The 22530-nt window shown below is 42.9% G+C and overlaps 1 protein-coding gene across 8 annotated transcripts in view; it reads left to right on the forward strand.

Annotated features, from left to right (window-relative positions):
• Positions 1 to 19523, forward strand: part of fbrsl1 (fibrosin-like 1) — a 421085-nt gene extending 401562 nt beyond the window's left edge. For 3 of the 8 annotated variants that reach the window (XM_061766516.1, XM_061766517.1, XM_061766518.1), the window contains 10 exons: positions 2553 to 2606; positions 2759 to 2854; positions 6772 to 6843; positions 8271 to 8300; positions 8594 to 8665; positions 9188 to 9320; positions 11545 to 11622; positions 12897 to 12980; positions 13726 to 13966; positions 16871 to 19522. In XM_061766516.1, coding sequence (XP_061622500.1) covers positions 2553 to 2606; positions 2759 to 2854; positions 6772 to 6843; positions 8271 to 8300; positions 8594 to 8665; positions 9188 to 9320; positions 11545 to 11622; positions 12897 to 12980; positions 13726 to 13966; positions 16871 to 18170 — 2160 coding nt within the window. In that variant the 3' untranslated portion in view covers positions 18171 to 19522. Of the gene's footprint in view, positions 1 to 2552; positions 2607 to 2758; positions 2855 to 6771; positions 6844 to 8270; positions 8301 to 8593; positions 8666 to 9187; positions 9321 to 11544; positions 11623 to 12896; positions 12981 to 13725; positions 13967 to 16870 lie in introns of all 8 variants that reach the window. The other 5 variants (XM_061766522.1, XM_061766519.1, XM_061766523.1 and 2 more) reach the window with 5 other exon arrangements.
• Positions 19524 to 22530: the final 3007 nt, after the last annotated feature.

The raw sequence follows: 22530 nt of genomic DNA on the forward strand, positions 1-22530 counted from the left end.
ACACCCTGACCAAGTTTTTATTTGAGATGTCATTTTATATAATTATATATTGTGCTGGTGAATCTCCTTAAGGTAGGCTTCAATACATCGTGTGTACATGATTCCGTTTTAAAATTATGTGGAAGTTGTCATTCGCATGTTAAAAAATACGAACAAATTATCAAGCAGATCCTCTGCCATGTGTGAGCGTGCAGAACGTATAGGAGAGTGAGTGACTCAAGCCAGACCTTGCGTTTTATGCCGTCATTGCAGATGAAAGACTTAGTCAGTACTATTTTGATCCTGTGTTGTTGTTGCTGCTGCTGCTAATAGACTCCCATTAAGTTTAGTATGGCAGTGTGTGTAGGAGGGTCAGTCTGTATTTCCCAGACTAGTACTGAGGGAAATAAAGTATATGACTATTCATGCATCAGTTCTTTTATGCAGCAATTCAGGCGGGAATCACAATTTTAGTATAATAGATGTCATCCATCATCTCCGACCTCTTATTAAGAGCTTGGTGTTCCCATTAGAGCCCACTTTAAGATTCCCTCAATCCTGGAGCTTGAAAATCAAAGCTCTGGCATGGTCACAGATAATTACAGAGTGTTCCTCAGTGAAAAGAACTGTCATCTGGTATGTTGGTTATCTGTGACATGTCAGGAATTCCATACAGTACACAGTTTCTACTTTCTGGATTAAATAAGAGATTTTCCTTTTTTTTTTCTTTCAATTGTAACTGTGTTTCTCCTTACTGTGTTTTCCTCACCTCGCTATGTTCCTAACGTAATGTTCTTCTCTTTGGATACGTGCTGAGGAAAGTGGGTTTAATGATACAATTGTTTTTGCAGTTTTTATCACAACTTCCTTCTCCTGTCTTCTCTGCACTCCTCCTGTTTGCTCTTGTATAATTTCAGCATTTACACTCCTTGGCTAATGGCAGTAATTAATGAAATTACACAGCATCGATATTTGTTCATTGTTCAGTGCCCTCAAGCAGGTGGCTTACCAAATGGCAGCAGTGACCCACTCTGTCCCTTGCCCCATTCCACGTATGTGAGCAAGGAATATCGATAAAAGATGAAGATTTAATCAACCAAAGCTGTACAGAATAAAACTGACAGGCACCATAAATTCTAGGGGTGAATTTTCTCTCATTCCCTTTACAAGGCCATAAAACGATAAGACGTCCCTCTTCCAGTGTCAGAATTAAGCAGGCCGGGCCTTCAGAAATGCAAAGGAGCCATTTAATGAGTTTGAAAGCTGGCTCGAGGTTTCCTCTCAGTGGGCTGTCTGTCTTTGATTTGAGCCCATTAGAAGCCATAAAAGAACACTGCCGCTGCTGCTATTTTTTGTGCAGATGTGAATTTCGCTGCTGCACCAGAGGGCCCCCAATTGCAAAGCCTGAGTCCTCACCAGGAGCTTAGCCAACCTTAAACTCCCCTCACAGCTCAACCACCCGCATCGCAGCGCACACATCATCATAAAGTATATTCATACACACTAAGTTTTATGGAGACTAAAATATGTCAGTGCCTGCCAAGAGAATTTAGAAAAACACTCACAAAAAAGTACCTGCAAATGGTTTGTGTATTTGTGAAGGGGAGTACGTTACTGTCACATGTAATTAGTGTTTTTCAAAATTGCGAGCGTGTGTTGGCTCGGGAATGGACTTACAATGCCACTATTCATGTGTGGGACAACGTTTTCCCTCTCTTCTTCATGACGAGTTCTCCGTGTGTTGAGGGCATGATCGAAACGTTTTAATTTGAAGGATACGGTTGTTAAATGACAAATTACCAATGTGGTTATTCTGCTAGGCTTGCGTTCTCCTGCTAAAAAAGCTTTCACCACATCACTTTGGCATTCTTTTTTTTTTTTTTTTTTTTCCCCCCCCCCCCCCCAGCATATCAGTTACATTCTGATCTGTCCTGAATCAGCTCCTAACCATTCCTAATGTTGTCTGCTCCACTCAAATTAAATCCTTTAGGACAGATTGGGCACACAAAAAACTCCTGACAATCTTTTTTTCTTTTATGCACAAAGACTTGATTTTTCTCTTGCTTAAATCATTTTCAAAGTCAGGATTTCTGACAAACTTCTTCGTCTTCATGCAGCCTTTCCAACAATAGCTGTGGGGCCTCTTTTAAAAAGCCATAGTAAAAACTATTAGTTTCACAAAAAGTTTCCAAAGAAACCGACTGGTTTGGTATATATCATATAATTGCCATGATGAACATCCCCATCCAACCGCCGCCACCCTCATAACCAAGCCTTCTATGCCAGTTGGAAAATGTGTGCTCATCTCTTGTTGATAATTTTACTGCCTTATCTGACCATGCAATCAAAATAAACCCATGACTGGCGAAAGCCAGCTGCTTCACTCCAGGGCTTATTAGTCAGGATCAAATCCTGCTTATTGCTGTTTTTCAGATGGTGATTGTATGTCTTGTTTTCCTCTCCTAAATATCACAAGATGTTATGATGAAAGTTTTACCGTATATGTTGGATTGAGTTGCTGAAAGTCGAACACTTCTAATCGAAATTTCTGTTTTCTGTTTTCTCTCTTCCAGTTTGACAAATATACGCCTAAACTGGACAATCCGTACATCAGACATCATTCAAATGTAAGTCATTGTAATTAAAATCCTTCATTTGCATTTGGAAAATCAATATTGGGCCTATTTGAATGTTGTTCTGGGATCATTTGGTTTTCTTTGTGCATATCCTTTGGCACATCTGATTTTATCAAGGTTTTCTCCCTCCCTTTTCTCCTCAGTTCTTCCCCTCCTACCCCCCTACCATGCCAGGCATGCCCCCATTGCTCCCACACTCAGGACCCTTCAGCTCACTGCAAGGAGCCTTCCAACCCAAGGTTAGCCCCGTAGCGCAATGCTCATGCATCAGCTGAAAAAAAACAGTATTGTTAACACAAGCGTACCTGTTTTGTGTATATACTATACTGTACTATATGTACACTCAACAGCCATACATATGTGCAGTCGAAAGAGTTGTATATTTAAATACAAACTACCGTATTATTTTGTACATTTCCTGTACTGTTTCAGGTCTATGTAATGTGGCGGCTGTCTGTGCACCCTTAATAAATAAAGAACAAGACAAATTTGAATTCCATAATCAACAAGGGTCCCCTATTTAAAAAATAAAAATGTGAGCATAAAACACCGTGTACCACCAAAATAAATGACCGGAAGAATGATCTTGTGCTACATGAAACTTGGAAAATCAGATGTTTGATAATCTGTATGCCAGCTGTTGTCAGCAACCTGCCTCACACCTTTCTGCAGGCCTTCATTCACACTGAACAATTTAGCAACAATTTTCCCTTATAAACACAATTGTAATTTAAGAGAGTTTGTTTTAATTAGTCTATGTTCTAGATTTAACACTGCACTATTTGAATCAATTATTAGTTCTGTTCAATGCAAAGCAGAGCTGTCTGAGCATGCAACAGCCAGAGTTGAATATTGACCTAAGCCGTGACAGGCAACAGCTGAGCTCATTATATAACATCTGTCTCTGTCTTGGCGAGACAAGCCTCTGGAGGCTGCAAGGGTGATGGGGATGAGAATGGGAGCGATAAGAAGATGTGGGAGGAGGGTGTTGGTTGTGTCTGGCTGATGCCCAAAGTCTTTGACCTGGTGTGAGCACCAATCAAAGCTTGCCTAAATCCACTGGCCTTATTCCCGGTGGGTTCTGTCATGGAGAGGCATGTGTGTATGTTGGTGGAAGCTGATCACTTAGGTCAACCTGCAGGAATTTCCCATCTGTGATTTAAGGATGGATTAATACAGCTGATCCAGACACTCCTATCACATGAAGAGCAGATCAAATAGGTCAGAGATATGTTAGCCTGGTGTGGCTCATCAGCTACAGCCTCATTGCAGTTGTAAGTACCATCATAAGCTTTGACACAGCAGGAACTAAGTATTACAGAGTTAAGAGTGACATTGAGCAGGGGCAAAGTGATGAAAGAAATTATCTTCCACTGGATTGAAAATAGAAAACATTTGTGCAAGTTTACACGTTGTACTCTTTAAAGGGGAACTAAACACGAAAAAAAAATGTTTGCAAGACGACGTTGTATGTGCAACCACTAGTCTAAACACAATATTCTGATTAATATTGTGTTTGTGGAATAAGAATCTGGTATATGCACAAACTCCTTCCACATTCAGCCAACCAGGTAAAAGCACTTCCACGTAGCTCGGGTGAATGGAGAATGGGACTGTTTCAAAGCACCCGTAGCAACTTGAAACATCTACAATGTATTTTTTTAAACATAAGACATCACCACAGAGCCACCAAAGATGACAGCAGACAGTCTTTGGGCTTCTTTTATGTTTACACATATGATATCATATTTGTATAAGTAAATGATATACATGTATTTAAGTTCTGTCTGAAGACACGAGCCATAAAGCAAAATTTTTGCAAGTTCTGCTTCAAACAACCATGTAATCAATCCTAGTTTTGATCGTTAGCAAAGCATACACAGGAAGTCAGCTACTCCGTGTTCCGCGTTGGTCACGTGACATTCCGTTCAGCCACTTCGTCCAGCTCTTCCGGGGGGATCCCAAGGCTCTTCCAGGCCAGTCGGGAGACGTAATATCTCCAGCGTGTCCTAGGTCATCCCCGGGACCTCTTTCCGGTGGAACGTGCCCGGAACACCTAACCAGGGAGGCTGAGGACACCAAACCAGACCCGCTCAACACCTCGGCTGCTCCTAGAAATTCTATTCATAAAGGTAATGAACAGAATCGGTGACAAAGGGCAGCCCTGGCAGAGTCCAACTCTCACTGGAAGCGAAGCCGACTTACTGCCAGCAATACGAACCAGACTCTGATACCAGTCATACAGAGACTGAACAGCCCTTATCAAGGGTTCTGGTACCTCATACTCCCAACAGGATCCCCAAGGGACACGGTCGAACGCCTTCTCCAAGTTTACAAAGCAAATGTAGACTGGTTGGGGAAACTCCCATGCACCCTCGAGGATCCTGCTGAGGGAGTTAGAGCTGGTCCACTGTTCCACAGCTAGGACAAAAAACACACTGCTCCACCTGAATCTGAGCTTCAACTTCTATATGGACCCTCCTCTGCCAAAACCCCAGAATAGACCTTACCAGGGAGGCTGAGGAGTGTGATCCACCTAGAGTTGGAACACACCCTCCGGTCCCACTTCTAAGAAAGGGAGACCACCACCCCGGTCTGCCAATTCAGAGGCACTGTCCCTATGTCCATGCGATGCTGCACAGGCTTGTCAGCCAAGACAGCCCTACAATATCTAGACTAGCCTTTAGGAACTCCGGGCAGATCTCATCCAACCCTGGGACCCTGCTGCCGAGGAGCTTTTTAACCACCTCAGTGACAAACATCAAACATCTTTCTTCATAGAAAAGCGTGTCGGTGGAATTGAGGTCTTTGACTCAAAACGTCCCGAGTTGAGGTCAGCGACACACCGTCCCCGCTACGCGCAGTGTTGACGGTGTACTGCTTCCCCCTCCTGAGACACCGGAGGGTGGACCAAATTTCCGTAAGTCGTTCTCCATTGCCTCACCAAACTCCTGTTTGCCTCAGCGACCACCAAAACTGCATTTTGCTTGGCTAGCCGATATCCATCAGTAGCCTCTGGGGTCCCACTGGCCAAAAAGGCCCGATAAGACTCCTTCTTCTTCAAGTCCGATGACACGACCACAAAGTTGCTCATTGAACTGCGGCCTCGGGTGTCCTGGTGCCAAGTGCATATATGGACACCCTTATGACGAGCACAGAAGTTCAATTATAAAACACCGCTCTGGTGCCAATCGGGGGTACCGTTCTTCCAATCACACCCTTCCAGGTCTCATTGTCATTGCCCAGTCCCCCAGAAGAACAAGGGAGTCCCCAGTACCGGAGCCCAAGCTGTGTGTTTAGGTGAGTCCAACCACGTCTCGTCGGAATTTCTTGACCTCGCACACAAGCTCAGGCTCTTTCCCTGCAAGAGAGGTAACAGTCCACGTCCCTAGAGCCAGCTTCTGTAGCTGGGGATTGGACCGCCAAGGTCCCTGCCTTCAGCTGCCGCCCAGCTCTCTACGCAACCGACCACCTTGGCCCCTCCCTCAGGTGTTGAGCTCATGGGATGGGAGACCCACATTGCCTCTTTGGGCTGTTCCCGGCCGGGCCCCATGGGTGAAGGCCCGGCCACTAGGCACTTCCCATCAAGCCCCACCTCCAGGCCTGGCTCCAGAGCGGGGCCCCCGGTGACCCGCGTCCGGGCAAGGGAAAACGTCTTCCATTGTTTGTATTCATCATAGGGGATCTTTGAGCCGTGCTTTGTCTGATCCCTCACCTAGGTTTGCCCTGGGTGACCCTACCAGGGGCATAACGCCCCCAACAACTTAGCTCCTAGGATCACTGGGATGCACAAACCCCTCCACCACAATAAGGTGACGGCTCAGGGAGGGGGAGGAGGTTGACACCAGAGGGTGGGTGATAATGCCCAACATGCCAGCCACCTGAGATGGATTGAAATTGATGATTTAATCAGTTTAATTATTACTGGACGCAATATGAATCAAAATAACATGTTGAGACTAGTGGAGGCACATATAATGTATTCTTGCAAAATATATATATATATATATATATATATATATATATATAAAAAATCAGTCAAAATGATGCAGTAACTTAGACTGTTATTCCTTACCCTTTGGCAGTCGGCTTTTTCGGTAAGCTCTATCAGCTAATGTGTCTCTCTTAGTTAATGTATCTCTCTCATTCTTCTCAGGCATCCAATCCTATCGATGTGGCAGGACGTCCTGGAGCAGTACCTCACACACTCTTACAGAAAGATCCACGGGTAAGCATCAAGCAATTCAACTCTGCTCCTCTGTAGCACCACCCACTGTACAAGTCAGTCAATTCTTTGATTTTCTCCAGCCAATCAGCACCAGAATGTAATGATAATGATGAAAGTAATTAATGTGGGGCATACTGGGTATTTTACTGGTCTATTCTGACTGGAAATACAGTATGTACACTGCAATTGGTTGGCAGCTAGTCTGGGGTGTACCCCTCCTCTCGTCCAAAATCAGCTGCGATAAGCGCCACCTGATCTGCGACCCCAATGAGGTTGAGGGGTATAGAAGATGTACGGCTGGGATGCAAAAGGCTGAAGCAGATGTGCTGCACGTGTGTGTCTGTAGCGTGTCTTTGCATTTAAATCATGCGCAGAACGGCCATTGACCATATGAAACTAACACCAATGGCATTACATGTTCAAAACAGTGCTCAGGGCTCCTACATAAGTATGAAAAGTATGGAATTTGATTTCATAAATTTTCCAGGTCTGGAAAAGTGTGGAAAATGGAAACTATTGTATGGAAAAATATGAATTGTTCCAAAACTGTTACAGCAGCTCTATTTTCTAAAACAAAAAACTATTGACATCTAAAAAAATAATACATAGATCGATTTGTTTTATATACCGGAACTATATACCTACTGGGGGCGTACCTTTAGCGTACTCTTTCACGCGCACCCTTCCCCCTTTAACGTCCGCAGGCTGTCCTCAGTCACGTCCGCCTTTCCTCTATATAAGCAGCGTGTCGGCAGGAAATGCTCCCAGTCAGTCAACCGGAGTGTTCATCAAAGTCCCACAACAACATTTTGGAACTCGGTGCACACATAAGGCGCGCCGTCCATTTTGGAGAAAATTTAAGACTTTTAAGTGCGCCTTATGGTCGTGAAAATACGGTAATCTTGCAGATGAGAAGGAGGAAATCAACGTGAAGAAAACAATAAAATCGGCGATTAAAACGCTTAGACACTTCCTGGCACAAAAACTAACAATTACGAACTTAACACCACCGTTGATGTTTTGAATGATACTGTATATGTGTAATAGTAAAAAATGATTGTATCGTCAAACCTGTGGTTATTTAACATTGTCAAACTAGAAAATCCTTTTGCTGGAGTACTAAATAGCATTTACATTCCCTTAGAAAGTTGTGGGATTGGAATGACTCTTCATAGTCAAGCCCTCAGGCGTTGCAGGGGCAAATGAATTGTATTCGTAAAACTTTCAATTTTTACAAAAAAAAAAACATCTATTTACTTAAATGTCACAAATTTTTTACAGTTACTTTTACAAAGAAGTCTAGAAATTAGGGTCTGGAAAAAGTATGGAATTTTAAAATCGCTAATGTGTAGGAACCCTGAGAACTGTTTATTCCCACTTCATAAAGTTTAGGAGGATAGATAAGTATTGTCTGCTTCTCTTTACAGATAACGGACCCATTCAGGACTAATGTTCGAGTAAGTTGCAGCTTTGTTTCTCCTTTATAAATGTCGTGTCTCTGGCCAGGCCACAAAGTCTAACATTCAACAATAGTCACTGACCAAGAAAATGAAAACGGCTTCATGTAGGATTAGCATTGAGGTCTCTCTGGGTTAAAGTCAGGGTTAGATTGGGTTCCTCATTGCCTGGTTGAAAACCAAGATGAGTTCCCCCTTTGTAGTTTGGCCAGAAATTCTCAATACCAGCATCCATTTTTAGCTTTCCCTATAAAAGCCAGCTGGCTAACATCAATTTCCCTCTAAATTTGTAGAAACCTGGCAAGTGGTGTGCAGTGCATGTCCAGATCGCATGGCAGATATACCACCACCAGCAGAAAATGAAGGTGCGTGAGATGGAAACTGTTTTTGCTGTCACAAAAACTAGATGTCTACATACCAAACAGAAAGACACCACACACGATAGAGTTCATACAGTTAAATCCTTATTTGTAAAATAGTCTGTCATCGAGTTATTGAATATTGAAATCCGACACAGGTTAATGTTCTTGTTCAGCTACATCTATTCAAAGATACAATTGCAAGGCTAAGCATAAATAAAGACTCAACATGTTTTTATGGTCTGAAACAAAATTGACAGTCACCACTACATTATAGAATAAATAAATAACGGATGTATGGCTCATTTTTCAACATAGTTACATAAAGACCACTAAGTAAAATAGTGTCGCACCATTGAGACCCTGAGCTGCTGGTCAAGTGTACATACATTTGTTGTAAAATAATACTTAATCATTGGAGACATGGACTTCTTAGTCTGCTTACCCGCCTAAACCAACTTATTGTTGGCCACTGTTGCCTAGCAACCTAATTGTTCTTCCCCTTTTTTGTGCCTTAATCAAATGTAGCAAATGCAGTTGGACCCTCACAAACTAGACATGAATGGGAAGCTGGACCTATTCAGCCGACCCCCAGTCCCAGGTGTCTTTTCGGGGTTCCCGTACCCTCACGACCTGGCACGACCCCTCTTCTCCTCTACAGGTCAGTGAGGTCTCTCAGCACTCAGAATATGTGAAGGAATACTATCAAGACACGTCATTTGTGTCATTATTATATGACTGTCATGTTTTGCTTTTTAACTGCTGTACAGCCAGAGCCAGCCCAAAGCCCAAATTAGCACCTGTTTAGTTTCCTGTGACCACTAGGGGGAACCCAAGAGCTATAGAAGAACAGAGTAACAAAAAAATGGAGTTGATTTTGAATTTTGAAGTTTTTTGCATATTTCTATGTAGTTTTATGACCTAATTATTCCACTTAATATTTATTTTTCATACCATTTTCATCACATTGTTTCAGGTACCTGTTTACGTCATTATTGACATTTTATTGTTTTATTTGATACTCTGGTTTTGTACAATTTAAGTTATTTTTGAATATTCGAGTAATTTTATTAGTGCTTGCACTTTATTGTTATTCTTAGAATACAAATAATTTTTTGGACATTGCTGTTATATATGTATTACTTTTAGTAGGCCTACATGATAGTCAGTGTTCCGCTAAGAGCCTGATTTACGAGGATCCCAAATAGCGAGCGCTAAATTACATGTTCACGCGAAGAATGCACATGATGTCGGTGGCTGTATTGGTTTCATTTTCTAAGATTGCGATCTTTTACAATGATCCCAAAAAGCAGGCGCCTAAATTGCGTGCTCACTTGCTCTAACACAGTGGTGTCCAAACTACAGACCGGGGGCCATTTGCGACCCGACATCCATTTTTTAGCAGCCCGCAGCGTGGACTAAAATAAACATTTGACACGGCCCGTGTCGTTTGCCTGCAGTGTACTACAGTAATCGCTTTTTGCACTGGATGGCAAGGCAGGAGAAAAGAAGAAAAAGTTCATTCTCATCTCTCATTTCCTTGTGTTCAACCAATCACACATCATTCGGTAAGATGTGACGCCAAGGTTTGGTTAATACACAAAGCTCCTGTTTTGGTTCTAAACGTAAAGATGTGATTTTGCTGCGACACAGTCTTGTGGGATACAGGGCCACTGGCCATCCCAAAATTCTGAAAAATCATTCCCTTTTTGCCTAACTATATAGATATGTTTAATTTTAAATATACAGTATATATAAAAATAAATATATTATTGCTTCACGTAGCTTTACCTGATGGATTATATTACTGTGTTAAATAAAGTAAAAATGTCAAACTGGCCCTTGCCTCCTTTGAGTTTTCTGTATGCGGCCCTTGGAATAAGAAGTTTGGACACCCCTGCTCTAACAGATTGCTGCACTGTTGGCAACAGGTGTAAAAGTGGTGGAGACCACCATATTTATAAGGGTTTTGTCCTTGAGGTAGCTGTAATGGGTTTCACTATTTTGGAAGAGTACAGCAAGTGCTCACCCAAATAGTCAAGTGGCGTTTGAAGTGATTTCATTAAAAGTGGTAGTGGAAAAGGCAAACAAACATTCATTGATTCATTCATTTTGAGTAACACTTATCCTCACTAGGATTGTGGGGATGCTGGAGGCCCATCCCAGCTATCTTCGGGCAAGAGGCGGAGTACACCCTTAACTGGTCGCAAGGCAATCGCAGGGCACATGTAAACAAACACTCACATTCACACCAATGGGGAATTTAGGGTCCTCAATTAACCTATTATGCATGTTTTTGGGATGTGGGAGGAAACCGGAGTATCCCAAAAACATGCATAATAAGTTAATTGACAACTCTAAATTGCCCGTAGGTGTGAATGTGAGTGCGAATGGTTGTTTGTTTGTATGTGCCCTGCGATTGGCTGGCAACCAGTTCCGTGTGTAGCCCGCCTCCTGCCCGATGATAGCTGGGATAGGCTCCAGCACGACCGTGACCCTAGTGAGGAGAAGCGGCTCAGAAAATGGATGGATGGATGGATGGTTTAAAAGCAAAAAAATAAAATAAACAATAGAAAATAATAAGGTACAACCATCAGATTTCACTTCGGTAATTGTGTTTTGCCCTTCTCTGAGGGGGCAACTGGGAGTCTGATAGTTGCAGTATGCAGTGAAATGAGAGGTATACCTGAAATGTAACTATATATATATATATTCCTTTATCAACATTTAATGGATTGAATATACAGTAGTTGACTGAAACCAAAAATCTACTTAGAAAATATAGACTTCTAATTTTGCACCAATACCTGAACCTGAGCTAATTATAGCGCTATCAACTGTTTGATTGGCAACTAATAATCCTAATGTCCTCTTTGCTCTGATAGGCTCAGGCCACCCAGTGCCCTCTCCATATGGTCCCACTCCCCACCCCAGTGGTTTCCTGCCTCCTAGCCATTTGGCAGGTAAGTGTAGTAATTCCATGTTAAAATTGTCGTGATCTTCTCTTCTTTTCCATCACTTTCACATGGTGTGTCTTATCTCAACTCAAACATGAACCAAATAGCACGTTTAAAGACTCATCCTGGTTCCTGTGGTCCAATTACTTGCTTCAAGGTCATGTTAACTGTGAGCATTGCATATTATGAAATAACTACGCCGTGATTCATAATACACCCTTAAATATCTCTGCGTGGTGGGCTTATTAGAAATGCATGGCTCCATTTGCCATCCCTCAATTTTAGTGTACCGTATTGTTATATAATTTAACTGCATGTCAGTATTTTAGTGTTTTGATTTGGCTTGCAAAATTGAGTTTGAATGTATGAAATGAATAAGGGATGATGACGATCAACTATCCCCATGTAAAACATAGTGACACTTGTAAATAGCCCAAGTGGCTCTTGTTGAACTGAAATGAGTCTATAGATTGTAAGGTGAATAATTGTGTTCGTTTGTCAATGTAATGTAAGTTATCATTTTTACTATTCACTGTTAGAAAGTATGTATGTGCCACCCAATGGACTCTTGGTCCTCTGTGGTTTGTACAGCCTATTTGAGGGTGTGTTCAAAAAATTGGTTGAAACAAACTGAAACACAGATTTCTCCACGAGTGCGATTCGTTTGGTCAGGTATGGATGCTATAATTTGAACCATGTGCACAAAGCAAACAGACCAAGGCGACTTCAAGAGGTGGATCTTGGTCTGCTATGTGGTCCGAATAAGGTCAACTAAAATTATGATTGCTACACAGACCGAAAACATGGACCAGTGTTAAAACCATCAGTGGAAAGCATTAGGTTGCGTTTGGTTTGCAACTCCAAAGTGCTTTTTCTTGGACTTTTGATCTGGTGTTAACGATGTGTACACGAAGTGTGTCTGTATCACATGTGCTGTGCAATGGCCCATCTACCTTTCTCTGCTGTGGTCCAGGCAAGTGAACACACCCTTAAACACCTGTTCCCTCAGCCTTTCTTCAATCCGTTTTGTGCTCATTCCCAAGACGTCTTTAACATAAAGTGGTGTAGTTGTCCTAAACCAAGAGTGACAACCCACTCCAGTAAGGAGGGCAGGCCACTGCAGTATCCAGAGGCATAGAGCTAGGGTGGCAGCGCTAAACAAAACAGCTCGCTTGTAAGAGAAAAGCAGAGTGGAACGGGTCGGTGTGGTGTTGATCACCGCTCGCCAGCCCCCCCACCCCCAACCCCTTTTTTGCTAATCCCTGTTTGGCATTTTGCAGATCCTTTCAGTCGCTCCAGTTCCTTTGGCGGCCTCGGCAACCTTTCAAGCAGTGCCTTCGGAGGATTAGGCAACCCCTCGCTTGGTAAGCGCTGGCCCCCTCGGCTCCTCTGACGCTCCCCCCTTCAATCTGGCCCCTGTGGCCAATAACATAACAGAGTAGGAAAAGCATGAGACCACAGGGAGAGACAGTAGGGGAGAAGAAAATTCAAGACACTTAGCTCTAGTTTCCGTGTCAAAGCAGCTCTGGCCAGGGGAGGCTCAACAGGGCAGTGCAACACCTCGCAGCAGACCTCCTCCTCGCTGCCATTTCATCTACCAACTGTGTACCCAACAGCCGGGATTTTATCTGATGCCACTGCCAACAGCCCCTCTCAGGTCCTCTGTTGGTGGCAATTCAAATCTTAATTATTTGACAAGCCCCTTCTGCAGCTTCATGGAGGGTTGCCTCTTTCCCTTCATCATTCCATTTTTAACTGCCAACTCAGTCTCCCTGGCGAGGTAATGGATGTGATCGGAATAGACACACCTTGGAATGCTAAAGTCTTCCCTGAATTTTCGCAGCCCTCAGCTACGATGGGGAAATAAATCATCAGTGCACAGAAAGCAAGCCAGTTAATCCAAAAGAAAATTGGTATTTTTTGTGTGTGTGTGTATCCTGGGGGTATGGAATTAACCTGAAATTCTTTCAGACAGCATCAGTGAGTGAGCTTCCAGAGAAAAAGACAATTGAAGCATTTAATGCTGAGTTTTTCCTACTTTGTTGTTCACCCAAAGTGTGCAAAATTAACTGACAGTAGGTCCAATGTCTGGCTCCATTTTCCTTCCAGGGTCCAACAGTATGTTTGGCCCCAAGGAGGGACCTGGAGGACTGCCCCCGTTTAGCAGCCCACAACATGACACCTGGAACAGGCTAAGACGTACGCCACCATCTTTCCCTACCCCTCCGCAGTGGCCTAAAACTGCAGATGCTGAGAGGAGCAGCTCCGCCAACAGCCATGAGCGAGAACGAGAGAGGGAAAGAGAGAAAAGAGACTCATCTATCGGAAAAGATGAGAAGGATAAGGACAGGTGAGCTTTCATTTGTTTTGTGAATGATGACAGACAGGCATTCACACGAATGCTATTATTTACAGTATAAGCAAGAAGCAATGTCCAAGATAAACCAGTTGAAATGATTTTTTTTAAATATGGGTATGGGGAGGATAGATGTACAGTATACAGTATGTACATTTCTGTATATAGGTAAGAACAACTGTGTGTGGGGGGGTGTATGTAAAAATGTATATATGTGTTAATATGTGATATATGTGTCTGCAGTAATCCCGCGCTGTATCGCGGTTCATTTATTGCAGATGCATTGCATCGCAGATTTTTTTTCAAAGGTCAAGGTGTAGTGCAATTACTCACCTGCACATCTCTGACACAGTCAGCTTTATAGGCTAATTGATTTAAATGTGGCAGCAATGATTCACAGAAGGTCATTTGGGCTCTTGTTCTTAGCTGTAAAAGAAACCTTACTGAGCTCCTTATCTGTTTAAAACACAAGCCACAGTTAGAGTTTTATTTCATAAATTCACAAATACCAACATGACTGTGATTGGCTGGCGGCCAGTTCAGGGTGAACGTCGCCTCTCGCCCAGTGTCAGCTGAGATAAGCGCCAGCACGCCAGTAACCCTTGTAAGAATAAGCGGGACAGAAAATGGATGGATGGAATACCAACATTAGCCAGACAAATAGCTACTGCACACACTCATAACAATATCAACAGGAACAAATGCAAGTAAAGATCAGCTAAGTTTGATTTTCGACAACTACAGTAATGTAGTCCACATCGTGTCAGTATGGGCTGTTGTTCACATCATTCAAGCGTGGCATGCTAAAAATAGGCATCCACTTGCTAAAAATAGGCATGCGCTTGTTTTGTGTGTGGATGACGGTCAGTTTCACAAATTGTCATTGAAAAGGCATATATGATGACACATAAAATTTATATATTAATGTAATAAATAATTGGCCGCAACTAATTTACCGTGAGCGTTTTCAGGAACGTATCTCCTGCAGTAAATGAGTGTTTACTGTAGGTATATGTTGAGTATAGACGTTGCATTTTTTTTTTGTGTCTGATATAAAAAAAAAATTAATAAACATAATTTCTGAACTTTTTCCAACTTTAATTTGACGTATAACTTGTACGACTCAAACGAAAATAAAATATTTTTGAAAGAGAAGTAAAAATAAACAACTGCGATAAGTGTGCACACCCTCTAATTAACTGGGGATGCGGCACTGTTGCAAATTAAACAATCACATTCAAACTCATGTTAAATGGGAGTCAGCACACACCTGCCACAATTTGAAGTGCTTCCGATTAACCACAAATAAAGTTCAGATGTTCTAGTAGACTTTTCCTGACATTTTTGTAGTCACATTTTTTTAGCACAACCCATGGTCTGCGTTGAGCTTTCACAGCATCAGAGAGATCTCATTGTTCAAAGGTATCAGTCAGGACGAAGGTACAAATGAATTTAAATGAAGATCAACATCAAGTAGAGAAAATATGGCACAGCAGTGAAATTACCAAGAAAATCTATCGCGCCTCTGTGTTCCACACACTTGAGCAGTTTCTTTTAAAGGCTTCTTGCAAAGGCAGTGGCGGGATCGGACTGGTGTATTTGAGAGACTTAAATTACTATTGCTTATCGTTTCCAGAAATGGAGCCATGTATTGCTTAGAGGGGTAGCATCTGTCAGCATCTTCTTAATTTTACTACCATGTGCTTCTGGCCCTAATCATCTCGTCAGCAACATGCACGTAACCCCTCTGTGCTTGTTACTGCTTACTGACAAGTGACCTGTGGTGGACAAACACAAAGCACCTTCTAGTCCACTACAACAACTGAACTTTTTTTTGGGGGGGGGGGGTGTAATCAAAGGCACTTTTAATGGTGGCAGGTGTGTGCTGTCTCCCATTTGACATGAGTTTGAATGTGATTGGTTAATTCTGTACAGAGCCAGATCCCCATTTACAAGAGAATGTGCACACTTGTACAACCAAATTATCTCAGTTGTTTACTTTTACTTGCCCTCTCAAAAAGACGTGTTTTGTTTTTTTAGTTGAGTTGAACAGGTTAAAGGTCACTTTAGAGTTTTAAAAGGATTTATCCTGGTCTCCTTTTTTAATATCACAAAACCTGGCATTTGAATTCGGTGTGTAGGCTTTTTTTATATCCACTGTATGGGAAAATTCTGTGTATATACAAGTAGTACTATGTACATATATATGTATGTTATGTATGTATGTAAGTCGAATTACACTTCTTGATGGATAATTTATCCTCAGTAATAGTGAAGGGGTAGGATTTAAATAAGTATAATGTGACTCCTTCCTACTACATTTTGGACTGGCAACACACATTGTTTCAGTATAGGATCTTTATCCAGCCATGCATTTTCTATACTACTTATTCGCATTAAGGATACAGGTGTACTGTAGCCTATCCCAGCTGACTTCAAGCGAGAGGCAGACTACATGCTGTTCGCAGTGCACATATAGCCAAACAACCATTCAAAGTCGCATTCACACTTAAGGACAAATTCTTTAATTTACCTAACATGCATGTTTTAGCAATGTGGGAGAAGCCAGAGAAAATCCATGCAAGCACGGGGAGAACATGTAAACTTCAGCATATCTCAACACTCATTTACGGTTTCTAAAGCAATTGCAATTTCTAGTATAATATTGTTATTATATTCGCTAAAATTATTTAAAGCACAAGTAACAGTTTGCTGTGCCAAAAGTATTACTGATAGTCCAGAAGCAGCGATATATTCAATTCATAAAACCTTAGATAGACATCAGGCTGCTTAAAAGCAAAGAAATCTCTCGAATCCAGCCTTGAAGGATGTCTTCAGTGCGAAGCAGGAAGCATGACAGCCTGAACGGAAACTAACCCGATGTTCTTATTATCACAGAGATTTGGTGGAACGCAACCGCCACTCCAACCGGTCATCTCCAGCATCTGCGCCAGTCAGCTACCAGATCAGCAACTTGATACGCTCGAACAGCCAGAACAGTGATCCGGGACGGCATCACAGTGGCAGCGTAGATCGGGTGCGCGAGGCAGAGAAAGAGCTATTGGAACGTCATAGAGAATCCTCCGCACTAGTCGACGTTAAGATAAAGGAGAGCCGCTCGCCTGGCAAGGAGATGCTTGAGAAAAGATCTTCAGAGGACTCTATGAAACCAGCTCAGCGTTCTCCCTCTCCGTACTCCAAGGCAGTGATCAGCGAGCAGAGCATGAAGATGGCGGGCGGGCCGCCGCCTACCCTCAAAGACAGTGAAAGGAAAGAGCCTCCAACTGGGGAACAATTCCACAAGGTAAAAAATGACATGAAGATCAAGGAGGAGAGGAAGGAGGAGCAGGAAGTTATGGTGGTAAGTTCCGAGCCAGCTATCCAGCCGCCTGCACAAGTGCAGTCTGCTCCCATGACGCAGCCTGGAAATCCACACCACCACCACCCTCCTTTGTCTCAGCATCCTCATCTAACCTCCCCGCGTGGCAATGACATTCCAGCACCGGGTTTGCATGGTGTCCCCATGGCACACTCACTACCCCTTTCAATGAGTGGGATGCCCCAAATGGGAAGCCTAAATGTTCTCGACCGGGCCCGCATGGCTCCTTTCATGGGTGTCAGCCCGCTAGCGGGAAGGGAGCGTCTACCCCACCCGGCCTTCCCTTGGGACCCTCTTAGAGAGGCCTACCGCAGCCTGGACCTGCAGAGGCGCATGGACTTCCAGCTCAGGGCCGAGCAAGGACATCGCTTCCCCAGCGTGTACGAGCAGGAGCGAGCCTACCGTGAGCGGGAGGCTCATGACTACTCTCACCACGAGCACCTTTTGGAAGTACGCAGGGAGCACGAGAGGATGAGGCAGCAGGCAGAGGAGCGAGAGCGCCTCCACCTGCGGGAAGAGCTGGACCGAGCACGACTCCATCAGCTGCACCAATCCCCGATGGAAGGCCACCTACCGCACATGCCTCCATTTATGCCCCATCTTGGTGGAATGCCCTACCCCAGACTCAGCCCCTCCACTGGGCACAACGGCCTTCTGAACAGAACTCCCCCCACTGCTGCTCTCAGTGCCCCCCCGCCACTTGTGCCAGCCGGCAGTGCCAGGCCAGCCTCCCCCAGGAGGACTACACCCCTCACAACCACCCAGGACCCTCGGGACTATTCCCCGTCTCGCAACCCCAAAGAGGTAGAGGCACGGTAGCTTCTTGGAAAAGCGCACTCAGAAGCTCCACTCCCCCAATCAGAAATTGTCCTTTGAACAAAATGCACTCCTCTTCCACAGAGAAGAGCAGAATTCCCCAAGGGAAAAGGGGTATGATTGTACAGGATCCGACGAAGCACATGCCATGAATATTTTTTGTGGACTGAAATTTGGGTAATGTTAAGAGAACACAAATATGTGTATGTTTATATCCACCTTAAATCATTGACAATTATTAATATATTAATCAAATAACTTTTTTTCAGCTTTATGTGAAAAAAGAGGTTCTGAAATGGTTTGTATATTTGCTATCCTTGTCCCATGTATAGATATCATTTCTATGAATTTGATGTAATTTGTGCGTTCGTCACACATTTTCCAATATTTATCCCCATTGATTGATTGTGTGTCATATTCATTGTGACGGTAAAGACTGGATTTGGATTACCCCTAACTAATTTAACCTCATGGTACCTGGATATCCTCAAAATGGCAATGTACAGTGTTATATTATCCATTTGTTTTGCCTCTGAGATATGCAGACAAATATATACAATGCGGTCTTTGTTTGGTCTGTGTACAGAAAGTGGTGTAAATAACCTGTTGATTTCCCTTTGCTGCAAAATTGCGATGTATAAATTTACGAGGCTTTTTAACCATTTCTTAAAAATAAAAACACACACACACTCACACACGCAAAAAGATTCAGTCCAATTTGTGGAGATACATCCTTTTTGACTATCAAGGCAACAGACAAGCCATGTCAATGGATGCAAAGTGACGGTCGGTGCTGGAAGGGAGGCTAGAAGGATCATCTGCAATCTATGCAAAGCAGCAATGGCACCCTAGCTAGATCTCCTGGAAAAAGCATACTGGTGACATTGAGAGGCTTGGGTAAACTCATGTTGATATTTACCAACAAAATAACAATGGAATTATTAAAAGACTTCCATGTCACAGACTGAACCAGACCCAGTCAGAAAAGCGGGACACTTTAAAGTGGGCAGCAAAAGAACTTTCTCTGTCAAACTTGTGGTTATGTGCAGTTTTTTTTCTTAGACTCTTGTATACAAAAAAAAAAAAAAAAAAAAAAGTAGAATTTTAGCCGTGCAAAATAAAAATGAACGTTCATGGTTTAAAATGTGCGGAATAAAGTTTGGACCTAATGTTACATGTTTTCTACCTGTCCTTTTATTACATATTGTGAGCTGCAACAAATATTCACAATTTTGCCATTAATGGGTCACTTTTAAGCTTTTGAGGTATGTGCTCATCTGCAATCAGTTTATCACTTTGAAATTGTAATGGTAGCATACTTTTACAGAGGCCTCGCCATCCCGTCATTTAACTGTAATTTGTCACTCATGGGATGTGGAGCTCTTCAGGGGGGGATCGATGAGATTGGGCCATGACAATCTTTGGGGGGGTGGGGGGGGGGGGGGCAAATAGGTCATTGATTTTGTATGAAAGCAGGTTTTGAGTGTTTGTGTTTCAGGTAACCAGTATTGACTGGCAGACCAGCAGCATATTGACGCACAGTCTTGGCTCATTAAGAGGAACAATGCCTTCGAGGCAAGCTATTGGACAGCGGAAGAAAGGCTGCTCTCCAAATGCACAACCCTTCATTTGCCTTTCTAATGAGGCCCTAAGACGCTGTGGAGTGGCTGAGAAGGGAGCCCTGAGGCGCCCTGTCTTTTTATTGACGAGACCTTGGTTATACTTGCCGCCTGTCCAGAGACGGCCAATTCATCCCGATAATGCCCTGACTACTCATCTCACTGCTGTGTGCCATGAGACCCAGCGATCCTATCCCATGGTATCAGCACGTGATGACAGCGTGGGATCAAACTGGGGCCAGGTCATTAGGGGATGTTATTGAAAATCTATGGCACCTCTGTGTTCCACACACTTCAGCTGTTTTTTTTTGTTTTGTTTTGTTTTTTTCAAGGCTTCTTGCAACGGCAATGCCAGGATTGAGCTGGTGTATTGGGTACGCTTAAATTACTATTGCTTTCAATTTAGGCTCCCAGAAATCGAGCCATGAATCGCTCAAATGGGGAGCATCTGTCAGCAGACAGCTTCACTTTACCACTGTGTGCCTCTGGTCCTAATCATCTCGTCAGCAACAGCCACTTAAACCCTGTACTTGTTACCGCTTACTGATTTTTCCTATAACGTTTATTTACCAAGCCAGCTTTGGTGGACAAAAAGACACACCTTCCATTCGGGCTGGCTCAATCACTATCCTATGCTCTATCCATTTTACAGTGTGGAACGACCCCTCTGGAGATGAAAAGCTCCATCAATTTCACTCATCGTCGAGCAAGGTCAATTTATTTCAGCACACATCAGATGGGAATCAATTCACACATTGCCGAGGACATCCAAAGACCTGACAGATTATTGCATTGGTGGCAGCTCTTTCCATAGCTCTTTTGTTTCTTTTGCTGGTGCTTGAACAATCTACATACTTTCTTCTTCTCCTGCTTTCTCTTTTAGTGAACGTTTTTACAATAGTAAAACTTTTATATGAAAAGTGACAGTGATATATTTACTGTATTTCATCAGGTAAATATACCTGCACTATCCAGTGAGATTAAATGCAAAAGACGAATGGAAAAACTCTGCTTTTGTCATTCCTGTAAAACAACATTACTACACACTATGCACAAAAGGTTAGGGATATTGGGGCTTTTGGGTGAAATTTCAGCACAAAGCTGAAATTGTCTATAAACCTTTGCTGGTGCACCTAAATTGACCTACTCTAAACATTTGAATGCACATCTCCAACTGTGAAATGTTTTATTACTTTTTGCACAACTTGCTGTTCTTTAACAAGCAGAATTTACAACAGGTGTTTAACCTGGACCAATACATTTCCTGGTCACTTCGAATTGGTACTTAAATAGGCCTCTCAATCATGGTTTTCACATTCATACCAAGACGACACATAATAATTGATCAAAAATAGCTCAAGGGAAGTGGCCATTGACCTTAGTGTTGCAGTGTCATCAGCAGATAAAAAAAAAAAGAATCACAGAAAGACATAGAAGTGGACCTGATTGGAAAATTTCATGGCTCAAACACCTGTCAATTTTGCCCATGTAATGAAACATTGAACATGTGCATTGAAAAGTTCAAATTCAGTTACAGTACCTGTGAAGGTTATAGTACATTTTAGACCACCCTGAAATTTTTTTTGCCCTGAAATTACACCCGAAAGCCCAATACCCTTTAGTTTCTGTGAGCAGCAGTCTGCTAAGATGAGGGGTGAAACATCTTCTAAGACAACCAGAACAGTCCAGTTACAATCGATTCAATGCCCTGAGAATTAGGTAAGCCATGTGCATACATCAATCCATCCATTTTCTTCACCGGTTCTCCTCACTAGGGTCGCGGGCGTGCTGGAGCCTATCCCAGCTATCATCGGGCAGGAGGCGGGGTACACCCCAAACTGGTTGCCAGCCAATCGCAGGGCACACAAACAAACAACCATTCGCAGTCACATTCACACCTACGGGCAATTTAAAGTCTCCAATTAATGCATGTGGGATGTGGGAGGAAACCGGAGTGCCCGGAGAAAACCCACGCAGGCACGGGGAGAACATGCAAACTCCACACAGGCGGGGCCGGGGATTGAACCCCGCTCCTCAGAACTGTGAGGCAGACGCTCTAACCAGTCGTCCACCGTGCCGCCACCATGTGCATACATTGGATTCAAAACACTCTCCCTCTGTTTGACGTGAATAAAAGGTCACAATCTTGATTGAGTCACATTCAGTTTTGTATGTTTGCTTGGGTACTTCAAAAACTCAAAAAAATACTTTTAAAATTCCAGTTAAATTGTGACTCCCCCCCCCCCAAAAAAAAATTTGAAAATTTATGATTAGGTTTCTTTTTCTTTCTGCAAGTCTTGCCTTACCACATTCATAAATCTCCATTTTGGTTTTCCTCTTTGCCTCAGTGGATCCATTTCCACCATACTGATGTATGCACTGTATCTTCTCTGCAGGTCAGGGCTTCCTAGCTTTTGTCTCCAAATCTTCCAGTTTGCTCTCCTCTGATAAGATCATTCTTGATCCTGTCAATCCTCATCACCACTCACAAAAAGAATCTAAGCATCATAGTCAATGAGAGAAGCTAACATTGGGCCCGAAATGTTTTGCTGAAAAAGTGTGTCATATTATAGTTTCAATAAATCAAACCCTGGGCAACTTTTGACTTAAAATGCATTGTGAATTGGTACATTTCTTAGACAGATATAAGAAATAGACACCCCTTTCTGACTTTAGTTCATTAGAATGACCTATAATAAATTATGATTCAAGTTATAAGGTTTACAATGGTGCAAAATGTGTAT

The sequence above is a fragment of the Phyllopteryx taeniolatus genome, chromosome 3 (assembly GCF_024500385.1).
Source record: "Phyllopteryx taeniolatus isolate TA_2022b chromosome 3, UOR_Ptae_1.2, whole genome shotgun sequence".
NCBI lineage: Eukaryota > Metazoa > Chordata > Actinopteri > Syngnathiformes > Syngnathidae > Phyllopteryx > Phyllopteryx taeniolatus.